We start from the raw sequence: 20,966 nt of genomic DNA on the forward strand, positions 1-20,966 counted from the left end.
GAGGTCTTTCAGAGGCAATAAAGCAGAGAAGAGGTTCCTGGTTTGTTGGTGGTGAAATGCCACCACAGCTCAGCAGAGCCACGTTTGTTTCATGAAGCAGAAGTGATGACTCGGGTGGGCGTTGAGTGCTCTTCAGGGTTCAAGGGACAAGGTGAAGATGAATCACAGCTTACAGGTGGCCCCAGTATTTAGTGAGCCAAATATTGTTAATTTTCTTTAATTTGCTTTTACTAGTGAGTTTTTACCAGGACTCTTGCACAACTGAGCCAACTCAGATTTTCGCTGTTTATTTTTTTCAGTTACGAGCCTCCTCAAAAGACTGAGATCCCTTTTTGATTTCAAAAATGACATTTTTGCAGCCTGGTTGCTCATTTTTGGTGCAAGACTTTGCACATCTGCTCAGTGCCTTATGGAGTCGATAATTGCTCCAGGTTGTAAAGGACTTTGGCAATGAGTTTGAAGAGTATTTTCCTTTAGGAAACCTTAGGAACCCTTTCAAATACTCCTCAATAGGATATTTGTCTTGTGTAACTCAGTTCATGGTAAGTACATTTATTACAATTTTGGCTATTCCTTCTTCTTTATTACAATTTTGGCTATTCCTTCTTCTGTGCTAAAGATAATTTCCTCTCTGTTTTTTTTTTTATTCTGTCCACTCAACTGTGATTTTTATCTTTTTTTCCCCTAAATCTCTTTATCACTTGGCAGTTAACAGCAGTTATTTGTGCTACGTTTTCCTTCTGTTTGTGTGACTCAGCAAAAGTCCCAAGGAAATTAATAGGTTTGAAAAAGACAAATTTAAAAGAATTTAGCTGGATATGTTCTGTGTATCATCGAGTCAGATTTTGCCAAATCAGGCCGAGGTTCTCCTACACCCTCATTAAGAGTGGGAATATTATGTGTTTCCTCTGCCACCTGTAGTAGTAAAGGGAAGAGGCAAGGAGGGACCTGACCTGTTTATAAACTTCATGGTAGTTGGTTTGGTTACTGTCCCCTTTGTTAAATATTGATGACAGATTGGTTTGGCTCATTTTTTTTTTTTTATTTTTTTTTTCTTCCCAGCTGAACTCTCAACTGCGTCATTTGAAGGGTGAGTGTCTTGCCTGTTTGTGGTTGTAAATCTGAGCTTGTTCGGAGTATTTTAGGTTAGCGTAGGTTCCTCTACGCCCCATGTAAAGAAAAGCTAAATAAAAATGACTTGGTTTTCACGGGTGTGTGGTTTGGCATTGACCAAAACCTCTTTTCTGAGACCCCCTAAAGCTGGAAGGAGAGATTCCAGCACATCCCCTGGAAGTTGGTACCTGTGTTTCCAGAGGAGGGATGGCTCCAAGCGGCCCCTTGGAGCACCCGCGGGTGTTTCCAATAACTGTAGGTGGAACAGATTATCCCGCTGCCTCTTCCTGGCCACTATCACAGTTACTCTTGTCCGTGCTTTTGCACGAGTCCTCTCTTGGCAGGCAGAAGATCTGGGACTATGTTTGCCAAGTCTGCAAGAAAGCAGTTCTTTGTCTGCCTCTGCTGGGTTTTTTTGCACAGTTTTCTCAGTTGAAATGATGAGATAAGTATTTTCAGTCTCTGAAGGTAGTCTCATTCTGTTCCAAAAAACTCCTTTTTGGATCCAATTAAATAAATCTCGTGGATCCAAATGCTTCAAGTTGGAAAGCTAGACATCCCAAAAGACTTGTTTTGTTTTTCATAGAGAAGACAGTCTGAGATGTGCTGGTTTTGAGAATTTTTCTGCAGCAGTGAAATAATTTCAAGCTGTTGAGCCACTGAACTAGGAGGCTGTTAGTGATGGGGCAGGAAGCTGTGGCTGGCTAGGTAGCACCATCTGAATAAAAACTTGTCAGAAAGCTGCTTTCTGCTAATCCCTGGGAGGAAGTGAGCTATAATCAGCACTAAGTGAGCTAATCACAGGAAATCTATTGCTCAACAGGAGCCTTTGAAAAAAAAGGAGGAGGGACAGGGAGAAAAAAAGAATACCCATGGAGACTTTTCATTCTGCTTCTGGACTCCACAATCTGTTTGATCTAAGAAAATCGAATATGTGATGAAGTAAGCAGCTCTCCAATCTCCACTTTAAAACTACACCTCTTTTCCAGAATAATGAAGCATCAAGTCTCCTCTCTTCCAGTATGGTGATTTTCAGGTATTAGGAGGTGGCAGTGTGGGGAGGCTGTGTTTAAGCAAACTACCAAAACCACTGGAGGCCTGAGGGGATGGGAATGAGTCTCCAGGCATTTTCAGCAAGGTATTTTATAATATGAAGCAAGAGTGGGACATGACTATCTTAAATCTGCCTTGTCACGCCAGTCTCTCCTTGGAGCATCGCACGCTAGCTCTTGTATTGTTCTTACTGCCTCTGTGTTCTTTTTCACATGACACCTCCTGCCTTGGAGATTTGTTTCCCGGACATCTCCTTTGCTCTTTTCCTCTGTTCTGGTCGTGGCTGTCTCGGATGCAGTGACAAGTTTTGCCAGTGGCCCCATGAGCCCCTGGGGAAGTGGTGAAGCTGCTGCCTGGAGATGCTGCAGTGGAACTCTGGTGTCCTCTGCACCCACCAGCAGCCCTTCCTGCATCTTTGGCCTCTTCTCTTTTCTTCAGTTCCTTCTGTCAGGCCACAGACAGTTTTTGCTGCATTGCCTTCAAACTTTGTGCATGGCCCAAGTGTTGCAGGTGTTGTCCCAAAAGTATCCTGCAGCTGTAGTGCCATATCAAAAGCAAAGTGGTTGTTTCTTAATGCCTTACTAGCCTCAAATTTGTTATTCCTCCTTTTTGGTCAGTCATGCCAAATGTGATGTTTGTGCTGCTGATAGTAAATGAGCTGAATAATGTTTACTTGCACTGAAGAGCTGAGTTCAGCTTGCAGCTCTCTGAGGCTCCTGTGACAGATTTATTTTATGTATTTCACTGATTCAGCTCTGGCTCCTCAGAGATCAGTGGCAGTGTAAAGCACAGTATTGTGTGCCAGGAGCAGGAATTTAGGGACATGTTATCAAGCAGCTCTAATCTGGATGTGTTTTGGTTTGGTTTCTTTTTCCAAGCAGTAGCCTGATGTAGTTTAGTATCGCAGCCCAGGCAGTGAAATACAGGTGCAGCCTAGACTGCTCAAATACATTAATTTGAACATCTTAAGAAGACAAATTCAGGTCATTGTGATGTGAGAACTTTCTACACCAGCTGTTTGGTTTGGCACGTGGTGCCATCTTCCTACCCGTGCTCAGGGCTTTGTAAGGCTCATGTGTGTGCACTGTAATCCGGATTTAAAACTGAATCTGCTCAAATACAAGTGCTCCAGGGAAAATGTGAGTGTGCACTATAGCAGAATGATTGTCTTCTATTTTGTTTATTTCCTTGCATCCTTTTATTCAATTTCCCTTTTATTTCCTTTCCTTGTGTGCAAGCAGGCTGGAGAAGAAAAATGTTTGTCCTTTTCCAGAGGCAGGGGGGCTGAGCAGCAGCACAGAGCTTCAGCTGGGCTGGGAGTGCGTGTCAGGCTCTGTCCCCATCACGGGGCTGGCACAGGGGCCGTGCTTAGGAAGTCCTTCAGGAAGCAGCCCAGCTTTATGCTCACACAAGGGGAACTGAGGGGGACAAACAACAAAAAAGGGCAAGTCAAAGCCAGAGCATTGTGACGTGCTGCAGCAGTGTGTGTTTGTCAGCTTTCTGAAAGCATTGCCCAAGCCTCACTTCAGCTTTTACTCGCCGGCAGGGTTACATTTCTCTGGGTGTTTTCCCACCGGGGCAGTGACAGGAACCTGTCTCTCTCCTGTGACCTGGCCATGACCATGGGCTTTTGGGCCTTTTCCATCCCCAAAAGAGGAAAGACAGCAGCAGGATGTAGATTGTAAAAATGAAACTTGGCGCGTGTGAACGTGGCGGGCAGGTCCCTGCAGGGGCAGGGGGAGGTGGGTTAAGCCACACAAGGAGCTCCCTGTGTGTGTCTTACCTCAGCCTCTCTGGGCAAAGGTGGAAAGGTTCGTGGTGCTGAGTTAACTGTTGGACTCAATCTGAGAGATCATTTCTAAGCTAAATGATACGATGGGAGAGAGGAGCTGCAGTTGTGAGGAAGCTGGTTCCAGGTCTCCAAACCCTGCTGGTCGCTCACTGCTGCCTCTGCAGAAGAGCACATTTGTTCTTTGGCTGTGTCAGATGGAGAGATCACATAATATTCACTGCCTCAGTGCAGAGTAAGAAACCTTTGTCAAAAGGAGGGAGGAGTGTCATGTACTGGGGCTGAGGACTGAGAATCACCAGCACTGGCACCTGTGAATGTCTTCTGTGGGTTAAGCAGCAGAATTGTGGGGAGAAGAACTTTTAGCTTTTTTTGTCTGTCTTTTTGGGAGTGCAGTGTGTCCTGTAGTGGGACTGAACCTGTTTGAAGGCTGTAGTTAAGTGTTATTTGCAGCTTCACAGCTCAGCTCTGTGGTTCAATTCATTGCTTTCTAGATCTTGTACTAAATGTAGTGTGAGTAGTGATTGTGGGGGAGCTGCTGGTGTGCTTGAATATGTTATTATTATTACTGGTATTTCCTTCACTGGCAGAGATGAAAGTGAATCCCTCTTCCATGTATTACCTTTAGCATACTTTCGTGACGCTGCTCAAATTCAGGTAAATTATTTTAGTAAAAGTCTTTCAGCCAAGCAAAAAAACCCACTATTACTTGTGTTGTCTGATCGTGTCAGAGAAATATGAGCCTGACATCCCCTTTGCTGGATTACAGATTCCTGGCAGGCACTGGAAAAAATTCCCCATGTCTTTGCAATGTCTTCCCAATGTCTTTGCAATTCCCTGCAAATCATCAGGGCAGGCACGAGGGTGATGGGAGGAGGCAGGGCAGGAGTGATTCTGTCTGGCTGCTGAGATCTGAACAGGCTCCTTCTCCTCTTTGGAGGCTGAGAGAGCACAAACAGAGCTTTGGAGTGCATTTGCACTCTTTAAAATTTCTTCTTCCATTTTTCAATCCCTGCTCCAGTCATTGCCCATAATGCCAAACCTCTGTAGCCATTTCCAAATACTTCCTGATACTGTGGAAACTTTCCTTGACTGATGAAGGCAGGATAAGGATAAAGGAGAGGGGAACTGCTCTCGTCTTCAGCTGAGTGCAGAAGACAGAGGGCTATTTGGATTTGAATCTGGACAAAATTACTGATTTTTCACTTCCCATGATGACTGAAAATCAGAACTGTGCTTCATGATGTGCTTGGCATGAGTGGATCTGTTGTCATTTATTTAAATGATGAATTCAAAGCTTTGAAATGGGCTTTGGTGCAAACTAGGTTTGAATTCAGCACTTTATTTTATTAATGATCTTTGAAATGGCCACTCAGAAATTCTACCATGTCTTGTTAAATAAATTACAGTTTAAATTTTTCCTTGAAGCTGAGGCTTTCCTAGACCACAAATTTAGTGAGCTGAAAGGGTTCTGGTGCTGGAGGCAGTCCTGGAGGTGGGAAGCTGATGCCTGAGCTCTTTTTGTCACTCCAGTTTGCTCCACCAGCCCCACAGGTTGTTTTCCTGCTGTGGAGCTCCTGGGCTGTACTTTGAGCGAGGTCAAGGATCTCTGAGCACTTGCAACAGTCAGCAGCTGGTCAGAGCTGCAGCTCTCAGGGTTCTGCACAGATGCTTTACAGCAGTTCCTTGAAGCACTGATTTTCTCCTGAAATAGATTTAGATTTCCATATCCTTCCTTCCAACTTATTTCACAATCTCTTCTCTCGAGCACACAAGATAGTAAGGAATAATTTGTTTTGGATCAAGGCTGAGTATGTGATGAGCTGCATGTCAGTGAAAATGAAGGATTTTTACTAGAGTGAGAATTTTGTTTTAAAATTACATCAGCAGAAGTGCAGTTGATGGACTTTTTGGTGTGTTTTTAATTTTTTTTTTATTTGTAGCCTGAATACCATATGACAGTGTTGTTAATTTAGTGACTGGCCTCTCTAAGGGGGTGTGTGGGGAATTACTGTGAGTTTGGAGTTCCAAGTCTGTTACTGTCCAGTTTCAGATGCAGGTGAGTTGTTTATCCTTGCATCCTGCACTAGCTCTTATCAGACAATTCAGAAAAACTTCACAAATGGAGGAAATAATAGGGTTTGCTTTAGAAAAATACAAAAGGCCACTCATGGTGTTGTTTTCTTTGCCCAGTGTACCATTTTGGCATTCAAGTTATGTGATGCATTTATTTACCTGCTATGGTTTATTTGACTGTCTGATCTGTCTGATTGCATTTGTTGCAAATAAGAAATTTTTTTGTTTTACCTGTCCCCATTTGGATACCTAATGACCCTATATCCACCTCTTTTCTGAGGTCTGATTAACAGAAGGGACATAGATTATGGTTCCCTGTATTACCATCACTCCAAACTTGACTTCAATATATATGTATAGGAATATATACATATATATGAATAATCAGTTTGATTTGGTGGATCTGTTGTATATATATGTTTTTATAAAGCAAATATCTTATTTGATTTATACATCTCACATAGGTGGCATGTCCTTGCTGCAATGTCTTGTAAGGGAAGCATTTGGAATTAAAATCCCTGTGGGTTGGCTGCTCAGGCCTGCTGTTGGGTTGCAGGATATTTAATTTTTGTCCCACATATTATAGTGGAAAACGGCACAATCTTGCAGATTGAAAGCACCTGAAAGAGCAACCAGTAAGTGGATTTGGGAGAGTGTTGGGAATCAGTGCCAGATTCACAGCTGCATCCCTGCAGCCACGTTCAGGTGGCAGAGAAGGGCTCCAAGGCAGGGCTGTGGAGGTGGGTGCTGCACAGCTTGGAGTGTTCTTCCTCCTGGCCTCCAAGTCATGGAGCAACCAGCACATGTCCAGTTTCTGCTGCTCTGCCAGAACATGGTGCTGCTTGTGCCTCTGATGATATATTACAGAAATTACATTCTTTTATGGTCATTTATGGGGATAATTAGTGTTAATCTCCTTGAGCTTCGCAACATAAACCAGGGTGCTGCTCCAGACCAGGCTGCTGGCCTGACTTGTGTCTCTCTGTTGGGATTTGGCAGCATTCAGCCTCCCTGTGAAATGCCAGGGGATGACAGCTCATGTTGTTTTAGTTCTGCTGCTGGGCAGGATGCAGGTGTTGTGTTGTTGGGAGCACAGTAATTGAGAAGGGATGGCACTGCCTTGCTGTGGCTCTTGTGAATGCCACTGATCCTGTGAGTCATGCCTTGAGATGTGATAGGAGGCTGGTGGGCACCTGCAGGCCATTCACTTCCCAATGAAATTCCCATTTTCCCCTCCAACTGTTGTGAGAGGAGAAGGAAGTCAACACAAAGATGTGTTGGCTCCTGTCCCAAAGAAGTAGCTTGTCATTTGAGTGAAGAGGAACTGAGGGTACATTTATTACTGTTTGTTACCTATCATTGGGAAGTATTTTCTGTACATCCTTCTTTGTGCTCTTTACTCTGTAGCAGAGAGACTGCCTGTTTCCTGGTTGATCAGAAAAAAAAAAAATCCCTGAAATACTACAAGGAGGGAGGAAATGCTAGCAGAGATCTTTCAGAATGGGGAATGTGTCACGTAGATGTTTTATTGTGCTGTGGTTGCAGCTCTAGCAGCTGTTTGTCCCGGTTTTCGCTCATGCTTTTGTTGAGGATTCAAAGAGGATTCTGGTGATACTATGTGTTATTTTCTGCAAGTGGAGAAAGTTTGGCAGCAAGTGGGGAAGCAAGGCAAGCCTCATTCAGAAGTGGATCCTGTGGCTCTCAGTGCTGAGCTCTTTAATGTAGGCAGTGTGCTTTGGGTAGAGGTGTTTTGAGTGGAACTTAATGTGGATAATGTGCTGAATTACAGCTTACAAACATAAGCTGTTCCTTTGTCCCCAAGGTCTTGTCTGATAAGTGACAAGAAGGAAAGCATCTAAGGCTTTTAAAGCTATTTGGTACTAGAGCGTGAAGCTTTTTAGACTAGAGCAAAGGATGTTGTACTTAGGCCCTTTGTGTGAACAGAGAACCAGATCTGGGAATTGTTCATCTGGTCTGGATTACTTTTATCACTGGAAATGTTTGTTGCTCCATCCCACAAATGCTGCTGCTGGCACAAATGAATGGGTGGCCCAGAAGTGGGAATGAAGAAGGGATTTGCTTCCTTTGGTGGGGGCGGCAGTGTCTCCGTTCCTCAGAGCTCAATTCACGCCTCCTTCCCCTCTGCCAGCAGAAGGAATGATACCTTCATGTACTCCATGCTCTTTTCTTGTGTTCAAATCACACTTTTTTGTCTTCCAGGGCTTCCCCTAGCTATTGAGAGCCATGTCTGACAACGGAGAACTGGAAGACAAGCCCCCCGCCCCTCCCGTCCGGATGAGCAGTGCTATCTTCAGTGCAGGGGGCAAAGACCAGTTGGTGACCAACAACAGCTTTAAACCCCTGCCCTCTGTCCCAGAAGAGAGGAAACCCAGGCATAAAATCATCTCCATATTCTATAGCAATGAAAAAGGTAAGATGCCTCCTTTTTCCACCTCTACTTGTGTTCCTTTACACCCCTTGTAAGTTTTGGTAGGGCTTTAGATGGTAGAGTCCAGCCTGTCCAAGTGTAGGGGATTGGAAAACCACCCCCTGTTTGCTGCCCAGCTTGAAGTAATGCATTTCCAAACAGCCCTGATCAATGTTTGGCATTCCTGGGGGTCATGTTACTTAGATGGAGATTTCTGGTTCAAACTGAGCACCCAGCTGGTTTGGAAGTTACTTCATGTTGGTGGTCATTTATGTGGCACCTTGAAGAGAAAAAAAAAAGTCAGTAAAGAAATAGTAGTAAAAGTGCAGTTGCATGAAGGAAAACTCAGAGAAATTGCATATTTTTTGTTTGTGGAACTGTAGTGTCAGGAGTGATTACTAATGGAGATAATCTTTTTTTACAGCAACCCAGGTTTATTTCTGAGAAAAAAAAAATTGCCATAATGAATGCTAGACTGTATTTGTGTGTTGTTTGCCCTCTTTTCTGTATGGGGAGTGCACGTACAGCAGTGTAGTTCTTTATCCTGGCTCTGTAGAATGTGTGTCCATGTACAACAAAACAGTGCATAGATAGAAAGACCTGCTAACATCTGAGATGGTAAGACTGCACAGGGACTTAAGCCTGACCTGCATCTGCTGAGCATTTTGTTAATCTACTGTTTAACATTACTTTTGATATGCACCTTGGAGAGAACCCTGCTGCTCTTGATGCCTTCTGTGCTCTTGGCTCCCTGTGCCTCACTGCTGGTGTGCTGGGCAGGACTGGTTCAGTCATGCTCACACAGGTTTGGTTGTTTGAAGAGATTCTGCTCCTCTGGTTGATTATTCTCTTGGCTGAGTGTTTTCCTCAGGGCTGGTTTTCACTCTCTCTCAGCTGTGTGAGCAGCTCTGCAGCCTGCCTCTCCCTGGAGATCAAACCCAGAGAGACAGGTTTCCCTCTGTTCCCAAGATCTGGCTTTCTGCTCTCAACAGTAGGTGTGTTTCCTTGTTTGGAGGATGGAAGGATTTGCCCAGTGTAGCTTCTGAAGGAAGAATAGTTATTTCACAAGGTCATTTATTGTGAAATAGCCTGTCTATGGCTGGGCTACAGCAGTAGCAGTGGTGGTCTTTCTGCTGACATGGGTGAGCCCTAAAGAGTAAAGTCTGTAAGGAGAACATGAGAAGCTACCACAGGTTGGTGGCTGCATCCCAAGAGAGGCTCCAGCCCTCTTAGGGTGCTGAATTTGGGTGCTGTAGGTGGCATGTCTGGGTGCTGTCAGCTCAGGGCAGTGCTCTGTGCCTGGAGGAAGTTCTGCCTTACCCCTTCAGTCCTGCAGAAATGGGTGTTTGACCGTATTGTTGTTGGTCCCACAAGGAAATACCCAGAATTTGTCACGCTGAGTTCTGCAAGGAAATCTCATGGAAGGATCAAATCTGCCCATCTTCAGGCAGGGAGAACAGTTTAGGAGCTGGGATGGCACTTGTCTTTATGCTGTTGCATTGGTGGCTCATCAGAGCATTTGAGCCCTTTTACAGACAGGGATGAAGTAGAACATAAACATCACATTAAGGAAGGTTTTCCTTGCTCTGAATTAGTAACAAATGAATTGTGGATGCATGTACAGCTGGAGAGCTTTGTGACATTCTGTGACACCTTTTTTCTCCATGGACATTTTCTCTTTTGATGGTGGGTTTGTTCGTTGCTGGAATGGGGTGGTGGTTGAAGAATTACCTAAAGTTGTATTGGCTCATCTCAAGTTGCTTTGGAGTTCTTTGACAATTATTCTTACCACTCTAGATATTGACAAGTACCAAATATAGGCAAATTAATCTGCAAATTCATTTAGCATCTATCTACTGATACTTTGTGTTCTGAACTGAAAAGTAGGAGAAAGACTTTCTGCTGAGAAAACTACATTTTAGAGGAAATGACTGTCAGTTTGTGTTTTCTAGATGTTAAAAAGTAGTTGAAGTAATGGAAGAAAAGCAGGCTTTCCTGCATGTCAGGATATTAGGAAAAATGGAAATTGAATTACCCAAATTAGAGAAACTATCTGGAATTTGTATTTTTTTTTAATTTGAAAGAAACTTGTCTATTGCATGATCTGCAGCAAGGCTAACATAAATATCCAAAGAAGGGGTTTTGGCCCTCAAGTCTGCAAAGCTGGCTGTTGAATGTTAGCAGAACAGAAGTGGGCACAGTGTCTTTCTGGCACTCACACAATAGTCAGATGTTAGTTGTTTTGTTCATTAGCATGGCTGGGACGCACCCTCCCCAGAAATGCCCATTTGAATCCTTCTTTTCTTTAAATTCAGCTGCTGGGAAGCTTTACAGAGCTATTAACCTCATGCTCAGATTTAAAAAATGCATTGGGACTAGATGCAAAAATAGTCTGTCAACCTGGAGTAGAAATTTTGTCATGGGAAAAATGTCTCCAGGCAGTGACTAAGTTTAACTAATCTCTGCAGAAATGTTCAGTTTTCCTTTTCAGAAAATGAAAAAATCCAGGAATGTTTGGCTTTGTCTGCACATCTCTATCCATATGATTTTGCAAGGTCTCTCCTGGCCAGCCTCATCTGCTTCTGGATCCTCTCTTGGGAGGTTCTTGTGCTTTGGGGGACTTGCAGATGAAGAGATTTAGCAATTACACAGTTTCTGTCCCAAGTCTGAGCTAGTTCTGTGCTGAAATAATCCTAAGGGTTTGAAGAGATTATTTAATCACCAGTCATGGAAGGTTTTTTGCCCTGGTTCCATTGTTTAGGATAAATGAAGTGATAGTCATCTTCTTACTAGAGTACTTTATTGCCATGAATTTTCTTGGCCTGACTTCTGAAGTGAGAGGTTCTCTGTGTGGTTTTGGAAAGCTTTAAAATAGTCCCCTAAAACCAGAAATGTTTGTCTTTGAGCAGAAAATATTGAAGGAGATGCTGAGGGCATCACCCAGATCCTGCATATCACATGCTCAGGGGCACATTTTGGTGTGGTTTCAGCTGGAGCTCAGCAACTCCAGGTGCACATCTGGAGTCAGCTGCCTGCTGCCTCCAGCTGTTGGGGAAACAGCTGTTTCTTGCCTTGTGCATGGGATTTGGTTGCTGGGAAGCAAGGGCAGCCTGAGGATGGCTTTGCCCTGGGAAGTACACCTTGCTGAGTGCCTGTGGCTTCACTTGGGGAAGAGTCTGGTTGTATTTCAGGCACCTTCTTAATCAGACAGAGCCTTTCTCCAGCTCACAAAATCTTTCCAAAGGACCTGTGTGTCTCTGCAGGGCCAAGGGCCGAATTCCGGGTCCCATGACCAATAATAAAATGGTTATAAAACAATTACTAAAAAATAATAAAATGGTAATAAAACACCCATCTCTGCAGGACTGAAGGGGTAAGGCAGAACTTCCTCCAGACACAGAGCACTGCACTGAGCTGACAGCACCCAGACCTGCCACCTTCAGCACCCAAATTCAGCACCCTAAGAGGGTTGGAGTCTGTCTTGGGGTGCAGCCACCAACCTGTGGCAGCTTCTCACGTTCTCCTTATAGATTTTGCTCTTTGGGGCTCACCCATGTGAGCAGGAAGGACCACCACGTGTAGTTGGGAAGGAGCATTGCCCTGCTCTGAGGAATTCCCATTTCAGTCCCGGGGCCGGCAGGCAGCGTGGCCTCACCGTGGCCTTGTTCTCGGAGCTGGAGGATGTCCTGCCAGCACATGACTCACTGGGCTTGCCTCTGGCTGGGACTGTTTGTTTGAAGTGCTGCTCTGCTGTTCCTGTGGGCAGAGCAATGGGTTTTCGTCTCCTTGCCTTGCCTACTCATGGGATCTGTGTATTTTTGGAAGGAGTGGGTTTATTTACCCAGCACATGCTGAAGGGCTTGAGCACCAGATCCTGTTCACTGCACATCAAGTGCTCCCAAACAGGAGCCTTCCTGAGAAATACAACTTTATATATATATTCTCCCTTGCTTCATAAAAAACTGGAAGGAATAGGGCAGAAATGGTGCTTCCCTTGGTTTTCACAGCAGCGAGTTTCTCCTGTGCTGTGCTTAATGCAAGGTCTGACAGCCCAGTTTGCTTTTTGGCTCTGCCCTGTGCAGCCATATTAAAGATATCCTGTTTATAACAGCCGTGTCTTTCCACGGCATTGTTCAGCTGGAGGCAGCCCACATGGCTTTTCGTTTGGAGCATTGTCCTCGCTCCCCGTGCTTCCCTTCCCAGCACGAGGGGATTTCTGATGGATTCCTGCCTCTGAGCAGCACCATCTTTGCTTGCTGTGTTGCAACCAAGAGAGAGCTGGTTCACCTGCTTCTTCTGTACTCGAACAGCAGGACTTTTAAGGTGAATGTAGAAACAAAGCAGAAAAATTAAATTAAAATAAAAAAACACCCTCGAGCCACGCCCTGAAAACTCCCAAAATAAACAAACAAAAATCCAAAGCCCTAGGTGTTAGAAAATAGCTTATAAATTCAACTGACTCTAGGTTGGATTGTGCACGTGGTCCTTCTAATTATTTGTTCCTGCTTCTGGTAGTTATTATGCTTCCCCCCACCTTTAATTTAAATTAGGTAATTGCTCTGAGGCTATACACTCTTATCTTCATCACAGGAAGTCTTAGTTTGCATTAATTACCTTGAATTGAAGCAGTGGGGCAACTGAATTATAAGTGTCTTTAGGGTGAACTTGAGGTTGAACTGAAGTTGCCTTTTCTGCTGTTCTTAATCTATATTAAAATGTCCTTTTTTGCATTGTAAACATTTAATATGTTTAGATTTCATATGCTCAACAGGTCACTCTGATGCTCTTAATCTCTTGTTTTCTTGCTGCCACAGTATAAATTATTTGAACGGAACAAGGAATTACAGGATCTCAGCACAGTTTGGGTTGAAAGGGAATTAAAGCCCATCCAGTTCCACCCCTGCCATGGGCAGGGACACCTTCCACTGTCCCAAGCTGCTCCAAGCCCCATCCAACCTGGCCTTGGACACTTCCAGGGATCCAGGGGCAGCCACAGCTGTTCTGGGCACCCTGTGAAAGGGCCTCCCCACCCTCACAGGGAAGGATTTATTTCTAACATTGAGATCTTTGAATGTCTTTTTCAGGAAGCAAGAAGAAGGAAAAGGAAAGGCCAGAAATCTCCCCACCGTCAGATTTTGAACATACCATCCATGTTGGCTTTGATGCTGTTACTGGAGAGTTCACAGTGAGTATTCCTGCCTTGGAGCAGCTCAGGAAGCACCATGGGTTGTGCTGCAGTGAAGCCAAGGCAGAACTTTAGAAAAAAAAGTGCAATTTATTCTTTGTTTCTACTGAGGAGCTGTTTTTCCTTTGTTTTTGTACAGCACATTGTGACCTGTTAGTGCTTCTGCAATGCCAGTGTCACATCTGATGCTTTGTGTCACCTGGGAGAGCCCTCCCTGACAAACCCCCTTCAGTTTGCTTTCCTTAGTGGGTAACACTGGATCTGTTGAGTGTTTTTGTGTTGCCACTCCTCACATGTGGCCCAGCATACCTGGAGGAGTTGTGTCCTCTGATCTGTGTTTCCACCTTTGGCTTCCCATCCTGCTCGCTCGTGTGCTTAAAGCTGTGCATGTTATGCTTTTATAGAGGGAAGAAATTTGTTTTGCTTTCAAAAAAAAAAAAACCCTTATAAAATACAAAAAGGATGCTTTAAATCCCCTGTTTTTTCAGGGAATGCCAGAACAATGGGCTCGGTTGCTTCAGACTTCAAATATCACCAAGCTAGAACAGAAGAAAAACCCCCAGGCGGTACTAGATGTGTTGAAATTCTACGACTCCAAAGACACAGCAAAACAGAAATATCTGAGTTTTTCTGCTCCAGGTGAGAGCCAAGTGTGCAAGACACTGGAGTTGGGAATTTGGAGCACAGTCTTCCTTTATGTCAATGTGATAAATCAGGTTCAAGTGCTAAAATCAAGGTGCATTTCAGTGAGGCACAAATATACAAAGATGTATTTAAAACTGACTGGAAACTGGCGTTGTCCAGTTAATTTCCTGTTTTAAGTGGAGAGGGGAAGAAAGGGAACTGGATCATTCAGAACAGCAGCCAAAATGAGCTTGAATGGGCTGTGTTTATCAAGCTCTGGGACTGGGATGAACTGGTTTTGTGCTGGAGGCCTTGCTCCTCACAGCTGTCTCTGACCTTGATGTCACCAGCTGGGAACATCAGCAATGCAGAATAATTTGTGACTTCTAGATAGAGGGCTGAGAGAAGGACTGTCCCACAAACAGGTGCAGTTCTACAACTTTTTTTCCAAATTCTCTTTGAAAGTAGCTTAGTAATAAGGCTTTGCAATATTTTTACCTTGTACTTGACAAAGTTCACTTGTTAGTCTTCTTTTCTAATGATTTTATGTATTCTGCTATTTGTCCTATTTAGAAAAAGATGGTTTCCCTTCAGGAGCACCAACGGTGAGTGTGTTTACTATTATTTTTTATATTCTGTGGTGTATACAAGTTCAAGTTTTCTCTACTTGTTATATCCTGAATCTTGAAGTATTAAACTGTATAAAGATTAAAAGTATAAAAATTAAGAATTATTTTTGTGAACGAGAAACATAAATTTGAGTGGTCAATTGCATATTTCACTGCAGCGAAAGTCAGTGTTTGAGTCTCATAATAAAATGTAATAACTGAAGGATAGACTGAGTGGTTTAAGTTATTTTCTTCTGACATAGATAAGAATTATTTCTCTAATGTGAAGAAAAAAAAAGTGAAGTCTTTAATACTGTGGGAGAGACAATTTGTTTATCTGTCTTTTTTAAACCTTGGCAAAAATATAGACCAATGCCAAAGGTTCAGAACCATCAACAGCTGTGGCAGATGATGATGAGGATGATGAAGAGGCTCCTCCTCCTGTGATTGCTCCACGGCCAGATCACACAAAATCGGTGAGCAACTGTAAAACTCACAGACCTGCATTTCTCAGCATTGCAGAACTTCTGATTTTTAGGGAAGTGTTTTATTTGGGCAATAAGCTGCTGTTAGTTTTTAGGGAAAAGTTCTGTTTTTTGAATTTAAGAAAATACCTAATTTTTGAATATCAGTTGGATTAGAAGTCCTGTAGTTAGTAGAATTATAGAATCATTTAGGCTGGAAAAAACCTCTCAGATCACTGAAATTTGTCTATTTGCTTGTCAGCTTGTGTTGAAGACATCCAGTTATGCTTATCCTTCAACCCAACATGTGAGGAGTGGGAGGATTCTTATTCCTAAATAAAACCTGTAGGCCATTTGTGTAACTTTGTGCAGCACAGTGGTAACAGGTATAATGTATTTGCTTTCTTTTATTTGATTGGGTTGCAATGTGGTAGTCCCTCCAAGTACACCACCTAAACCCCAATCAATGCAAATTTTAGATTTGAAGGCTTATTTCAAATCATAAGCACTAGAAGAACAGTGAAATGCTTGAGAAGATGTTAATTAATTTTTAGGGCAACACTCACCTACACACTTTGGTAATGGTGTCCCAGGGGTCCCACTTACTCCAGCTCTTTCTTTTGACTGTGGGAGCTGTACATTTTGCCTCTTTGCTGCCTACTTTTTTCAGGAGTTTAAATGTGAATTATATTTATTTATCTAGGGATATTGTTTTATAATTTCCCACTCTTGGGATTTAGACATATAAAAGGTGAGAGGTCCACAGCTGGATATTTCGGGAGTAGCTGTGTATATCTTGACCAGCTCAGGAGGAAATTAAATAAAGTTCCAAGAAATTAAATCCCTAAAAAACACCTTAAACTGGGGACAACTGGGAAATATTTGAGAATTTCATCCTTTTTTTCATGGCACTCAAGCATCTTTTTCCTTCAGATCTTAGTAGAAGTTGATATCACTATTAAATAGTGGTTTCTGCTCTGTTAACTAGTATGGGTTATAAAGAATAAGCAGATAAAAAACTGAGAAACCCACAGTGGAATCTCCTAGCATCCTCTCTGTTCAGGAGGTACCTGGATCTCTTTGAGATGTCAGTAATGTTGCCAGCATCTTGTTTTATGGAGCTTTAATGTGTCTTGGGTCTAATTTCTGCCTCATACCTCTTATAAAATGTTGCCTGGGGATCTTTGCAGAGCTGTGCTGGGTTTCAGCTGCAGTCAGTGGTGGCAGAGCAGGTGCTCAGCTCTCTGGTCTCCCTTGCAGATTTACACCCGTTCTGTCATTGACCCCATCCCTGCCCCGGCCGGTGACACCTGCGCCGACAGCGCCTCCAAAGCGGGGGACAAGCAGAAAAAGAAAACCAAGATGTCAGATGAAGACATCATGGAAAAACTACGTAGGTGCCTTCATTTCAGAGAAACAAAAGCTTTAAGGCTCGGGGAGGAATGTTAGAGTTTTGGCCTCAGCCTTGCTTTGTGTGTAGTCTTGGGTAGCTTTGTGTCCAGCAGCAGCTGAGAGCGCTGCGCTGGCTCGGGGGGTTTGTAGTGCTTGGAGCCCTGTGGGGTGGAAAACAAGGATAGAACAGCTTTGGGATTGTATCATACATGCACATCAGTGTCACAATTGGACTTCAATCAAACTATAGCAACACAAAATACTTTCTGCTGTTGCTTGTTCCATAACCATTTGATGGTGATTTTTCACTGTGTTAATGTTCCCCTGCAGTTTTGGCTGTTGGTGCACCAGCTTTGCTGCTTGAGCTGACCCACTCTTGGGCCTATCTTGGCCAGGCCAGCCTTACTGTTGGGGGGCAGTGGGATAGGACTGAATTTATGGTTGTTGTTTTTCTTTCAGGTACTATTGTAAGCATAGGAGATCCTAAGAAAAAATACACCAGATATGAAAAAATCGGGCAGGGGTAAGTATTGACCCCAGCTTTTATCCTCAGGGGGCCAGTGTTAGCAGCAGGGTGCTGTTCTCTGCCTCACACCACTTCCTGTGCAGGCAGAGATGTTGGCTGCATTCAGCAGATAAATCACAGAATCCCACCTTAGTTAGGGTGAGAAGGGACCTTAGAGCCCATCCCTTAAAGTTCCACCCCCTGTCATGGGCAGGGACACTTTCCACTATGCCAGATTGCTCCAAACCCCATCCAACCTGGCCTTGAGCACTTCCAGGGATGTGACCTCTCTGGGCAGCAAACAGTAAAGTAAATAAACAGTGAAGGCATCACACAGTGATGGAGATTTTTAAATGAAAACTGAAACAATTCTGTGGTTTTGATTTGGCTGAGTGTGTTTGTTACGCAGGGAGATGCAACTTGCTGTAACATTTTCCTTTCTCTACAGGGCTTCAGGTACAGTTTTCACAGCTATTGATGTGGCAACAGGACAGGAGGTAAGATTCCTGGGTTGATATTTTGTTTAAATATTATTCTGTAGGTGGCTAGAAGGATTTGTGTGATTTCCTTCCGTGGCTCCCATTGCTGCTATCCTCTCTCAGATCTGTTTGTCATAGTCAGTTGTATCACGTGCCTTGTTCTATAGTAGTCAGATGGTAAAAGCTAAAAACAGAGTCTTTCCAATGAAAAGCAGGGAGAGTGAGGTGTTTCAGAAGTGAGTCTGTAAAATAGTTTATCCTTCAAGAATTGCAGGCATTGTTGTGTTATGTTTTCAGAAATAAAATTTTGTTTAGTCTTCGCACACTTGGCTGTGTCTTTCTCTAGAAAAGCAGCTTGTCTCATGTGATGCCCTGTTGCAGTGAGAATGTGTTCTCCATATCCCTTTCTTTTATCCCATGGTTTCTCCAGTAAAATTGGTGGCATCAGCAGTACTCTGCATGTTTGTATCCTGTGGCCATATCTTGGGACACAACCCAGAGGGCTTTTGGTACTTTGATTTTAGGAATTATCTGTCTCTAACTTCACATTTCCTTAATTTTCTTTCAGTGTTTTTATTTAAGTTCTTCCCTACATTTTCCTTTAAATATCCACAAGCAGGCATTCTTTAGGTCACTGGTAAATAAATGCCCTTTCAGCAGTCCTGCAGGGGAGCACTACATCTTGATGAAACATGAGCCTTGCCATCATCTCAGTGTCTCTTAGTTTGCTCTCTACACACTGCAGTATTTCATGTTCTCTTACTGATTGCAGAGTGAATTTTGGGGTCCAGGGCCTTTCTTTGACCTGCTCTGCACTTTGCCAGGCAGTTGATGGCTTGCAGCCTTCATGCAGTGCTTGGGCTTCCTCTGCTCAGTGCCTGAGGACAGAGTTAGGTTTGTTCATCAGTAGGAGGAACACTCCTCTTAGAGCTACACAGTCACAGGACAGGAGGAAACCGACAAAAATTGCCATAAGGGAAATTCAAGTTTGATACTGGAAATTTTTTCCCTCTCAGGCAGGTTGATTGGGCATGGCACAGGAGCTCAAGAGGAGTTGTGGAATATCTGCTCATTGAGGTCCCCATTCCAAACTTCCCACAAGATTTCTCACCATCTTGTTCCACCTCCAGTCATAATTATTTTGTCACTCTGTGCTGCAGAATGATGAGAATTTCTTCCTTAATGTCCTTAATATAATAACACTAATTTTTACAGGATTATGTTGGTTCTTGTGTTTGGTTTTGGAGTCAGGAGTCAGCCCAGGTTGTCTTGCAGAACTCCAAGCTGCCTACTCAGAGTGTTGGGGTTAAAAGATCTGGGATGATTCTTCTCCATTGTGAACTCTGTAGTACTTGTCCTTGTTAGCTTATTTCCTGGATGAGGTGGGCCTTTATCTTCCCTTTTCTCTCTTGGATAGTTCATTAGTGGCTTTGAGAGGAATTCTGCCTCCCAGCAGTCCTTATACACAAGCACCAGTTCTGTCAGAATAAAGAACAAGAAATTGCCTCATCTTGCATTGGAAGGCTCAAATTTTCTTAGTTGCTACAGGATTGTCTTCTGCTTCAGGCCTGTTGTTGTGGAATTGAGTGAATATCCTTCTCTCTCCTGACTGCCCTTTGCTGTCTGGTCTGGCCTCTTACTGTTTGTGGATCCTTTCAGCTGCAAGAGGATGATGTTGGCCATGGGTGCAAGTTGTGTATTGATCAAGCTGGATTCTTTTAAGTTGTATGCTGATAAATAGACAACTTGCCAGCCACAAACTGTTCTAAACTCCTTTAATCCTGTTGCAGGATTCCTTCTGCCTTTTCACTGTATTAAGTGTGACTGAAAGATTTGGGTACTGAGGTTTGAGATTGCTGTTTTATTTTGCCCTATTCAGGTGGCTATTAAACAGATCAATTTGCAGAAACAGCCCAAGAAGGAGCTGATAATTAATGAGATCTTGGTAATGAAGGAGCTAAAGAACCCCAACATAGTCAACTTCCTGGACAGGTAAATGCAGCCAGCTGGCTGATTCCTCATCCCAGGGGTTACAGGAGGTTACCCTTGCACAGACCTGCCCTTCCTCTACCTAAGGGTCTTGGAAGCAGATGAGGCTCTCTGTAGACTGTCACCCTGATGACACAGGAACATGCTTTTGGTTTTCTCTTGTAGTTACCTCGTAGGGGATGAATTGTTTGTGGTGATGGAGTATCTGGCTGGAGGCTCTCTAACAGATGTGGTCACAGAGACGTGTATGGATGAAGCACAGATTGCTGCTGTCTGCAGAGAGGTGAGTGTGAGGGGCTGGGTTGAGGAATGAAGGTGCTCCCTATTCCCCTAATTTTTATGGCATGCTCAGGTTAGCACTAATTGCCACAATTGCTGCTGAAGCTGTTGAGTAAAGAATGAGTGGTACCATGAGCAGAAATCAGAATTGCAGAAAATAACAAAATTAGGTTAACTCAGAAAACTGGGTCTTTGCAAGTTGTAAGACAAAAGAGCTACAGTGGTTTTTGAGGTGGGTGTTTGAGAATTGGGTTGGTGATGGAGCAAATAAAGTCTCTGGGTTTGGTACCTGGGGTGCCTTGTCCTGCTGACAGTGTTAACAGAAAATATGAATAATGTAGACTGTTGTTAACAGAATAACATGAATAAAATTCAGGGAGGAGCAATAGAGAAGTTTAGCAGCTGGAAGGAATGGCTTTTTTAATTTGGACTAACAAAGAACATTCAGAGGCACTAAGAAAAAAGCTGCATATTCATGTATGGGTAATGTAGAAAAGAGAAAAAAAAAAAAGAAAAACTCCTGAAAGCTTTGAAGTGTTTTCCAGAAGGAAGAAGGGGAATGGTGTTGCTCACAGTTTGAAAGTGGATCTGCTGAAACAGGAGTATGTTAAACATCCACTAAAATAAAGATGAACTGAGTGCAGACTATCCCTTTCCCACTTCAGTCATTCCCATAGTGTGTGGCATCTACAGTTCTGTGCCAGCAAAGCTTTCTTTATGGATTTCTCAGGAAAATAATGCTCCAGAAGGTTGTAGTTGGAATAACTCTGAGGTTGCAGTAAGATTTCAAATGAAAGTGTTAAAAGCAGCTGACATCACATCTTATCAGTGGTTTCTGCCCTGAGCAAGTGCCAGTATCCAGCTCAGGCTTGATTTTATCATGGCAGAAGCAGAATTGTGTTATCTGCTGTGCAGGAGAAACGGAGCCTTTTAAAAAGCCCATTTGACTCCATCAGCATGACGAGAGATTTTGTGACTCACC

General features: G+C 43.4%; 1 protein-coding gene across 4 annotated transcripts in view; it reads left to right on the forward strand.

Moving 5' to 3' along the window:
* Positions 1 to 20,966, forward strand: part of PAK2 (p21 (RAC1) activated kinase 2) — a 48,563-nt gene that overhangs the window by 18,738 nt on the left and 8,859 nt on the right. For all 4 annotated transcript variants that reach the window (XM_077785597.2, XM_031505669.3, XM_085587608.1 and 1 more), the window contains exons 2-11: positions 8,252 to 8,462; positions 13,544 to 13,644; positions 14,133 to 14,283; positions 14,842 to 14,873; positions 15,245 to 15,352; positions 16,601 to 16,733; positions 17,192 to 17,255; positions 17,686 to 17,734; positions 19,596 to 19,708; positions 19,871 to 19,988. In XM_077785597.2, the coding sequence (XP_077641723.1) occupies positions 8,276 to 8,462; positions 13,544 to 13,644; positions 14,133 to 14,283; positions 14,842 to 14,873; positions 15,245 to 15,352; positions 16,601 to 16,733; positions 17,192 to 17,255; positions 17,686 to 17,734; positions 19,596 to 19,708; positions 19,871 to 19,988 (1,056 nt within the window). In that variant the 5' untranslated portion in view covers positions 8,252 to 8,275. The remainder of the gene's footprint in view (positions 1 to 8,251; positions 8,463 to 13,543; positions 13,645 to 14,132; positions 14,284 to 14,841; positions 14,874 to 15,244; positions 15,353 to 16,600; positions 16,734 to 17,191; positions 17,256 to 17,685; positions 17,735 to 19,595; positions 19,709 to 19,870; positions 19,989 to 20,966) is intronic.

The sequence above is a fragment of the Lonchura striata genome, chromosome 9 (assembly GCF_050655825.1).
Source record: "Lonchura striata isolate lonStrDom1 chromosome 9, ASM5065582v1, whole genome shotgun sequence".
NCBI classification, from domain to species: Eukaryota; Metazoa; Chordata; class Aves; order Passeriformes; family Estrildidae; genus Lonchura; species Lonchura striata.